The 10,761-nt window shown below is 34.8% G+C and overlaps 1 protein-coding gene across 1 annotated transcript in view; it reads left to right on the plus strand.

Annotated features, from left to right (window-relative positions):
• Window positions 1-8,774, plus strand: part of LOC144444902 (uncharacterized) — a 30,084-nt gene extending 21,310 nt beyond the window's left edge. Inside the window, exons 11-16 of the mRNA XM_078134453.1 lie at window positions 3,835-4,052; window positions 5,176-5,258; window positions 5,857-5,988; window positions 6,605-6,837; window positions 8,086-8,238; window positions 8,760-8,774. Coding sequence (XP_077990579.1) covers window positions 3,835-4,052; window positions 5,176-5,258; window positions 5,857-5,988; window positions 6,605-6,837; window positions 8,086-8,238; window positions 8,760-8,774 — 834 coding nt within the window. The remainder of the gene's footprint in view (window positions 1-3,834; window positions 4,053-5,175; window positions 5,259-5,856; window positions 5,989-6,604; window positions 6,838-8,085; window positions 8,239-8,759) is intronic.
• The last annotated feature ends 1,987 nt before the right edge of the window (window positions 8,775-10,761 follow it).

The raw sequence follows: 10,761 nt of genomic DNA on the forward strand, positions 1-10,761 counted from the left end.
TCTATGCACTATTAGAAAGTACCAGTGATGACTTGCACCGGTGCGCACGCATACTAGTGTTATTTGCACTGCACTGCAATACCAAAACTACCATCGCATACCTGGATGGAAAGCATATGCATATGAGTGCACATTCGTTCCTTGTACAGGACATTATTTGAATGCACATTTTGAGGTTTACGTAAATTCGCTGTTTTGGATAAACATATCTAATAATAACAGAATTCCATGCCGTGTGAGAGCCGGTTTGAGTACTCAGGGATATTTAAATTCATGCTCGTGGTGATTTCTGCTCTTAAACGCTCGTGAAAGAACGGCTGCAGAGAACAACGCAACCCCTCGTTCAAATAGCCAGAGTCTGTCACACTTATACTCAAGTGCCGTGAGGTTCTGCCAAGTATCAATTGATCTAGAGTCTATGACCATCAATAACAAAGAGCTGAAGCTCGTTAATTGCCAATAACATGATTTGAAAGTATAAATGAAAAGTCTATAAAACAATGTTAACTGGAATGGGAAAACTTTTGTCTCCTTACAAGTAAAAATATATCCAGCATTACAATTATCTAAGATGAGTTATTGTCGAGATAGAAAATATGGTCGATGCAAACAGCGCTAAAATACTACTTAATTTTCCAATCTAATAACCCAATGATCCTTTGCAATATATCACACCCTATAGTGGGTTTGCACGCAGGAATGTTGATAAAATGATGGCAACCTCTCATATAATCAATTCTTTCGTCACCATGTTAAGTACACATGTATTTTCTGAGCCACACGTTCGTTATAATGGATGAAACATTCAAGAGAGCTGGAAGAATATAGCAATGAACCTATGTGAAATATCCTTTCGTATATCCTTATTTGACCTCTGAACTCTTTGTTGGCATATACGTAATTAGCCAAAATCATGTCAAGAAAACACTTGTCATATTGAAGATTATTTAACTAACTTAACTTAGTTTAATCACATATATATCTGTGATATATTTATCTTAAAATGTGAAAATCATTGAGTAAAGTCGTTTATATGAAGTAATATTTAAAGATGTATTTATTGTATTTATCAATTTTGTTTTCTCACAAGACAGCTAGACTGTAAATGATGAGGTTCAATAGACGAATGTCAACAACTATAAATTTTCATATATTGCATTATCAATCATGACGCGTACATCTGCGGTGATCATAAATTGTACAGTCATAATTCATGATGAATATTTAATTTAAGTTGTTTGGTGCGGAATGGATTTATTCGCATCTGGATAATAATCATTTCAAACAACAAACTTACACGTACACCCCAAGGAATTTCAGGATGATGTCCATTTACACATGTTTGTTTTTAATTTTAAATTTACAATTTTTAATTTTTAATTTGTTTCATTTGGTTATGCCCTTTCCTTATTTTGTCAGTGTATTATATTCGGATGGTGTGTTTTCCTGAAGAAACAACCCACAAATACAAGTCCCCCGATGTTTTCTGAAAAATAACATTCTCTTTTTAAGTGTTGCATAAAATAGTTTACCTGTTCCTAAGAGACAATTCATATATATCTAGCATTCTTACAGCCGTTAAACAATTTCCAAAAATAGTGTAGGATACAAGATTAGTATCATTATGTCGTCAATTGATATAATAATTCCCAACCTATCCACACCTATTTTTACCTAATTTTATGACTGAAGATCATTGCTTTTAGTTTTAAAATACAATATTATCTATCATTCACATTCCCTTTATAAGTAGCACTCAACGTTTAGAAAGAGTGAATATTTTGAATTATTCATTAGAAGAAAATGAAGACTCTGTCAGATTCTGTTTCTATTTTCATAGAGCTGGAACCCTTAGTGTCAGTTAATTCAGAAAGCATTAAATTAAACTTTTGTTCCAACACTAGCTTTGATATTCTACTTGCAATTTTCGACTGTACAAATGTTCAATTCAATACTATGGTTTACCAAAACAGATGAATTTCCATTTGCAGATAGGACGAGAATAGTTTGTCTGTGCAGAATAAATACAGTATTATAATTATGTATATTATCTATGCACAATACATTTCTAGGAAATATGTGTATACATTTAATCCACTATAACCCAATGCGATATGTTTTTATTTGATATTTGGCACTATAAATGAGGTGTCCAGTGTTATTTTATAATATATATTAATGAGATTTAAGCATAGACTGGCGCGTTTAAATTGAATATTACATATGTAACTAAGGCTAAAAGTATGGCACACCTAGTTTTCTTGATAATATACGACGAAATATGTATGAATTGTTCAGTGATCAGTAATGGTCTTACGGTTCGCCTTTGTCTGAATTGTTTACATGCAAAGCTGCTTCGTGGCTACTAATTAGAATGTTCTAAAGGAAACATCAGCTGACACAGGTGTGGTTTTATCGTGTGAACTTTTGTTGTGCATGTTGTATTCAAAGAAAATACCATGTATCCCCTGGAGATATTCCCTTTTGAAAGTTGTCAAGTGAACAACTGATAATTCTTCTCAGAACACTAAACGAATAATTGATCAATATTGAGATGAAAGGCTATTCAAATTTACGAAAGGATAACAACTCAAAAGCAAAATGTAAAAAAAAAAGAGTTTATACATTGTCAAAATATAATGGACAATATTTGATGTCATCACATATACGACTCCCTTCAAAACAAACCAGCAAAACATGGCTTCAGATACGCATGAAATATTGACAATATTTGTCAACTATCCTGCCGACAGACATACGGACAAACAGACAGACAGACAGACAGACAGACAGACAGACAGACAGAAATATACCCTTAAATACATGCAGTGCCAAAAAAATTGAAAACCTACCTAGTAGTTAACATAACATTACATCACTGTGAAGTATACTGCATTACGTATAAAAAATATTTTCCTGTGATACACGCTATTATGGAGTGTATGTGGAAGCATGCCATGTAAATATGCCATACACATTTAGCTACAAATGTGTACATGCTGAAATAATGTGTATGCAAATTGAAGGATAGGGAAGGCGAATGTTACAAACTATTTGTCTCCAAGTTTGTATTTTTTTAATTTTCCAATTAAGGGGTGCATCATGTATGATAGCTATTGCTCACAGTTTCGCATTCCAATATGGTGTATAGTGAAAAAAATGTCTACAGGTTTTGCCCTTAAGGAAGGCATTCTGTTTGCAACTGGCTGTTACATATTATACTGCAATGAATAGTACTAAATAAGAGGTATAAGTACCATGGTAGCGTTATTAGCGAAATTACTGATATTACTTTCTCTCAACATTTGCTAAATTTGTGAAACCAATTTTGATAGGAGTATTTACTCTGTGTAATGAGAATGAGATACCATGGGAAATGCTATTCATGTTTCATAGAGTCCAAGATATACAATTGCAAAGAAACGCAAATATTTATCAAATGTCATCTATGTATCTGCTCAATGGGATCTCGCGGGATCTCTTGAGACCTGTCGCGAGACGGGGAATGTTTTATTAACAACATTCAGTTACATTCCAATGGTGTCATAACATCATTACAATAAGACCCTTGCTACTTTACATATAAAGTACTGTGTCAAAAATATGCATGTGGTGGGAGTCATTTTCGTAAAAGTTACTTTACTGGATGAGGTCACTTTGACTTTTATCATCGGAGGTGTGGGATAATTCAAAACCCAAATTCAACCCCAAAATAACACTCACCCACCCTAGTATTGGATTGACATATTGCCCATCTAAATAGACACTGAGTTCCAGAAAACTAAGTGTCATGTTGTGGCGTCAATCAATCCTATAATTATTATAATTGTATAGGACTGGTCAGTGATGGTGTATCTAAGACAAACCTGGAATGATCCCAGACTGACGCACAACTCAAGTAGACCATTGACAGTTATAGGCCAGATGACGGATAATTTTTGGGTACCAGATATCTTCTTCATGAACGCCAAGACAGAAACCGTCCATGCATCCCCCACTAGAAACACTAAGATACTGATACAGACAAATGGTGACATAAACTACAAAACACGGTAAGTGTAACCTATGTATTATTCTCGTTTTAAAACATTATTTGCATGGGGGGTCAATTGGTTGGTTCAGAAAAGAAAAGGGTAAGTGGCGTGTGTATATATGTAAGAACATGGTAAGTGACGTGTGTATGGTACGCGGCGCGTGTATATTTGTAAGAACATGGTAAGTGGTGTGTGTATGTATATAAGAACATGGTAAGTGGCGTGTGTAAATATGTAAGAACATGATAAGTGGCGTGTGTATATATAAAAGAATATGGTTAGTGGCGTGTGTATGTATATGTATGTAAGAACATGGTAAATGAAGTGTGTGTATGTATGTATGTATGTATGTATGTATGTATGTATGTATGTATGTATGTAAGAACATGGTACATGGCGTGTGTATGTAAGAATATGGTAATTGACATGTGCAAGTATGTACGAACATGGTAAGGGGCGTGTGTATATATGTACGAACATGGTAAGTGACGTGTGTATGGTACGTGGCGTATGTATATATGTAAGAACATGGTAAGGGGCGTGTGTATGTATGTATGTATGTATGTATGTATGTATGTATGTATGTATGTATGTAAGAACATGGTAAGTGGTGTGTGTGTATATATGTAAGAACATGGTAAGTGACGTGTGTATGTAATTATATAAGAACATTATCAATGACCTCTACATCTAAGAAACTGGTAAGTGAAATGTGCATGTAAGCAAATTGTAAGTGACGCATGTATGTAAGAAAATGATGTGTATGTGCTTATTATCATACAGTCTGAAAATGATTCCAGAAACATAATAATTTTCCCCAAGATACACGCCTAGGCGTCATCATCTGACTTCCCACCGGTGACATTGTGTATGTTTACAACCTGCCACCGAGTGTGTCATTCTCTTTACCATCTGTTGGCATGTATGTTGCATAGTTTGAAATCTAACCCATGAAAATATGGCAATTTCTATACGCATAAGTTCTAATCGGTAAAATTACATTATTGTTTTATTATCAAGCATAAAAAATGATGACCGCCTTCAAGAAGGCGTCTGTTTCTTTTCGAATGTACCATGTCATCAACTTCAGAGCAGTCGTAAAGTACTGGTAAATGAATGACTTCTTTTGTTTTGATTTCAGTATGAGTATAACATCGTCCTGTCCAATGGATCTGCGTACATTTCCATTTGATAGACAAGAATGTAAAGATTACTTATTATCTTGTAAGTGCACTTACATCTATATATGTGAATTATCCTTTAAAAATCTACCTAAAACCTTAAGATCAACAAAGTGGAACTTACAATGACTTGTTTACTGATATTTATTTTTTTCTTTACAGTCTTACCTAATGAAGAGTCGGTTAATAAAATATCTTGACTATTGTCAATTAGCACAAAGACATTATTTTTTTTATTTTCTTTGAGTCCCTCGATTTATACTTTGTAATATCTGTTACGGTCTCTTGATGTATTTATTGACCGATTGTCAACTGAGTCTGATTACAGTATTTAATTTGTTATCTTATCAACCGGCTGCTCATTGGTTTGATGGTTGCTTGGTTGGTTACTTGGCCAGTCTGTCAACATAGTAATGAATCTTGGAATGGCTGATCAACTAAGCGTTTCTTTGCTCTCACTTCAAGTCTAACACTTATAAGAGTGACTGCGTATTATATTGTTTCACTGAGCTATTGTTCATTTTTAGAATAATTCGCGTTCATTCTTGAATTCATTCAGCCATTTTTTTCACTAGCAAATTTCTCGGAACAAGTACAAAATGTATGTTATCTTTAAAACACCACTCTGTACACAATTACAGATTCTTATACTGTAGATGATCTTCTGGTCAGATGGACGAATAAGAATCCATTAAAAATATACCAAACCATTTCATTGCCTCAATACAACCTGTCACATTGGAAAAGGGAAGAAGGATATGAATTGATAGAAGGTGAGTTAGTCACATCATAGCTCCATTTTCCATTTTCATTTTGAATATTTCTATGTGGCGTGTAATAATTATCAATCGACAAATAATTTATAGCGTTAATTTCCCTCGGGATACATTTGCCTTTACCTTTCACGTCAAATGCTATGTAAAATATAGTTGTACAATACTCTAGGTATGCTAATACTAACACTAAAGAGACGGCTATATTGTATATTTAAGAAAATGTTAAATCAATTTGTCGTTTCTCTTTCCCATAGGGGACAACTAAAACGAGCTTTCGTAGATGTAAACAAATAAAAACCGGGTAAACAAAATCAATTGGAAACCCACTTAAATTAAACTACAAAGAACAGTTGTGCTTGATTGCTGTTTACAGCAGATATGAGCTCTCGTTTAGAGTCTCAATATTCTGTGCATATTTCAATCTAGCTCTTCGCTTCACAGACACAAATATCATAATGTCTGTAAGAGAGAATTAATTCTGAATGGTAAGTCTTATCAAAATAATATTTCCAAAATTATTGTACAGTCATATTGCAATATTTCATAGATCATCATTACCTCATACATATCAATGCTTCTGTAATTTTAGAATGTACAATCATAATATTCACAGGTAATTTCAGCTATGTTGAGGTGTCGTTTGTCTTGGAACGACAGTTAGGATTTTACCTACTGCAAGTATACATTCCCAGTTCAGCCTTAGTAATTATAGCATGGCTTACTTTGTGGATTGATGCATCGACATCAACACCGGCAAGGGTGTCACTAGGTATAACTACTATCCTGGCACTAGTTACACAGTCTAGTTGGCTTCGAAGTGAGATACCTAAAGTTGCCTACGTCACTGTAAGTATAACTTCGGATACATATGCATGTAGTTCATGGTTTAACCAATAAATAATTATAATGTCTGTTTTCAAACTTGTCACTGTACATTGTTCTGTCTTTTTCTCCATAATTACATATACGTCTACATATGTGTTGTTGTCGTATACTCTTCGTCCCCACAACTACTTCCTGTCATTACAGCTGAAGTGATGTAGGCTTGGTCTTTCACCCATGTGACTTGACATTTGATACACACTCTTAGATAACTTCTAATGCAAAAGAAACAAATGACAAACGAGCCGAACACAGTGGGGATGTAGAAGTAATCAAGTTTAATATTGATTATCAGTTAGAAAATAAACCATTGAATCCATTTAAATCATCCAGTTCATGCGTGATGTTGTCATTAGAGCCTGTTTTACTGCACTGTGAAAGAGTAGCAATGCTTATGATAATCAGTGTTTTAATGTGACTGGGTAAAGGATCCTGCTGTGTTTATTGTGTCTCTGTTATTGTTAGTCTAAAGTTGGAATATATCTAGCTCTGTGACAAAAAAACGTAATGTCCCATGAGCGAAACACCAAGCCTACATCATTCTAGCTGTAACGTCCCATGAGTGAAACACCAAGCCTACATCATTTTAGCTATATCTCTAGTTGTCTATTAGTTCCTTTCCGTTCCCACTCTTTATTTCACTGTACTGCAGGATGCTGCGGTGCGATGAAAAAAAAAGCTCAACAACGCCTTTTCTTTCTACGCCAACAGGAAAGCAAAATCTGTAATTAATGACATACATCATCCGGCCCACACATTGTTCGCACTACTGGCCTCTGGTACTCGATATAGGTCAATCAAAACCAAAACAAATAGCTTCAAAAATAGTTTTTACCCTTTGTCAGTTCGTGTTTTAAATGATTCGTAATTTGTTTTGGCGTTTTAGCGTATATGTACATATTTACCACTTTTAATGTTATTCATATCCACACTGTTCGTGTTTTAACCGGGCTACGTATAACCAAAGCGAATTCTATTGTATACTTTTATACTTATGGCAATACAAATAATAATAATAATAATAATAATGTGGTGTGGTGTGGTGTGGTGTGGTGTGTTGTAGTGTGGTGTGGCGTGGCGTGGCGTGGCGTGGCGTGGCATGGCATGGCATGGCATGGCGTGGCGTAGTCCAGTCTAATCTAGTCTAGTCTAGTTAAGTGTAATAAAGTAATTTGGTGCATAATTTGATTATTTGATCTATTTCCATTACAGGCACTGGATGTGTGGATGGTTACATGTCAGATCGTTGTATTTTTGATACTACTACAATTTGCAGTAATCTATTTCCTTAGTAAACATAGCAACAAGATGTTCATGATGAACAATCGTCTCTACCGAAACAATTCAAAGAGACGCCATTATGAGGTAAAGTATTTCCAAACACAAAATAAAAACCATATAAATACATTTGCATGCATATGTCAATGTCCGTGTTGTGTCAACTCTGTGTAAGAAACAAAATTACACGATCAGAATCTCCATTAGTATGCAAGGTATTTCATTTATAATAAACCAAGCAGTCAGGAATTGTGCAATTGTGCTCTTGATTTCTTGACGGGATCATTGAATGGATTTGACAGTCAGTCAGTTCAAGTGTTCAGATTAATACTACATTATTTAGTGTATGGTTAAATATTACTTTCAATATTTGGGTATATTGACCAAGGAAGCCTGACGTACATTGCTAAATAGAAATTGAGTTAACGATTCGACTCAAAACATTCTGCATAAATTGTTAATTTTAATTAATAAAGAAAACTGATTGAGTTTGTTGAATTTAACTGAAAGATAAAAATTAGGGATAACAAAAAAGTAATCCGTAAGGGAAAAATCGATAACACATTTTTATTTTATTTTATTTTATTTTATTTTATTTTATTTTACAGAATGCCTTAGCTTAGATTGATGCATAGCATTGTAATAATGACATTGTTTGTTTGTTTGTTTGTTTGTTTGTTTGTTTGTTTGTTTGTTTGGGTAATTCCTCACTGAGTTGAGTGCAGCCTAACTATCTGACTGTTTGCCTTTATACTATACATAATGCATCACTAAAACATTTTGAACGGGATAACCATAACTTACAATAAAACACAGCATTTTAGCCATGCTCTCATCAGATCGGATATCACAACTATTATTGTTTTTTTGTTTTTGTTTTTTTTTGTTTTTTTATTAACCAGCTGTTGAAAATAATCACAATTGTCACTGGAAATTGTGATTATTATCAGTTATTTTGTAAGTTTTTAAGATATAAAAAAAATAATGGGCCCTTTATGTTTCCAGTTAACACAAAGCCTTGTTTTGACCTAATAGTAGGGAAGAAGACGTGTAACATATAACATGTCAGAGTAAACCATGTTTGTGATTATCGACACGAGAGGGCGCTAGTTGTAGGATCAAAGTAGTCGTCGCTTGAGAGATACATAGCCCAGTGCTCTTCAGGTGTGCCTATTTATTTTCATTTGAATTTTGATAGTCTACATGAATCCAGTGAAGTTTAATATCGTGTTGAGCTTGTCATTATGTCTGCAAACCTTTCCAAAAGAATGTTGACACCAACATACTACGACTTCTTTTTCGGTATGTAACATTTTCCAATTATAAAAGAGCTAAACTTGTTTACTATACTGTATGTAAAATATAGTGTTAAGACTTGTATGGTCGTACTATTTTATCTATCAGTCACTGTACAGGGTATGCCGCAAAATCTGAGGTCGAACATTGTTAACTAGCGCCCTCTAGTGTAAAGTACTTTGGTGTAAAATTTCATCACGTTCGCAACCCTGAAATTTTATTATATCAATATCTTGCTGCATTACCACTGCTTTCTTGATTAAGAATCCAACAATCTCTGTTCTCAGGACCTGGATAGATTTGAAGAGATGGTGTCAAACTTAACCACTTTGATGTCCACCCCGGTGACGGTAAATTCAAACTACACGTTACGTCGTCATTCAAGTACATATGAACGACGACATGCGCCCAAAGTACATGGCGACAATGAAATCAAGAGATATGAACGTTTGAATCGAGTGGCACAAGAAGCAGACAAATTTTGCCGTGTATTTTTCATGGCTCTATTTCTAATCTTCAATATACTGTACTGGCCTCTATACACATCAAATTTGACTAACAATAGTGACAGTTTGTGAACGAATACCATACACTATCAAAATACGATTGACAGAAAGGATACTGTGTGAGCGAACACTGTACTTGTGTATACATCCACACTTTGGGAGCGAATACTCTACTGGTCAGTGTATACAACGACACTATGTCAGCGAATACTGTACATGCCAGTGTATACAACAACAGACAGGGTACTTTGTGAGCGAATACTTTAATGGCCAGTGTATACATTCACACTTTGTGAGCGAATACTGTAATAGCCAGTGTATACATCAAACTGGATTGACAGAAAGGACACTTTGTGAAATGTACTGTACTGACCACTGTACACATCAAATTGGATTCACAGAAAGGACACTTTGTGAGCGAGTACTGTACTGACCACTGTACACATCAAACTGGATTGACAGAAAGGACACTTTGTGAGTGAGTACTGTACTGACCACTGTACACATCAAATTGGATTGACAGAAAGGACACTTTGTGAGCGAGTACTGTACTGACCACTGTACACATCAAACTGGATTAACAGAAAGGACACTTTGTGAGCGAGTACTGTACTGACCATTGTACACATCAAATTGGATTGACAGAAAGGACACTTTGTGAGCAAGTACTGTACTGACCACTGTACACATCAAATTGGATTGACAGAAAGGACACTTTGTGAGCGAGTACTGTACTGACCACTGTACACATCAAATTGGATTGACAGAAAGGACACTTTGTGAGCGAGTACTGTACTGACCACTGTAC

Source organism: Glandiceps talaboti, chromosome 13 (assembly GCF_964340395.1).
Source record: "Glandiceps talaboti chromosome 13, keGlaTala1.1, whole genome shotgun sequence".
NCBI lineage: Eukaryota > Metazoa > Hemichordata > Enteropneusta > Spengelidae > Glandiceps > Glandiceps talaboti.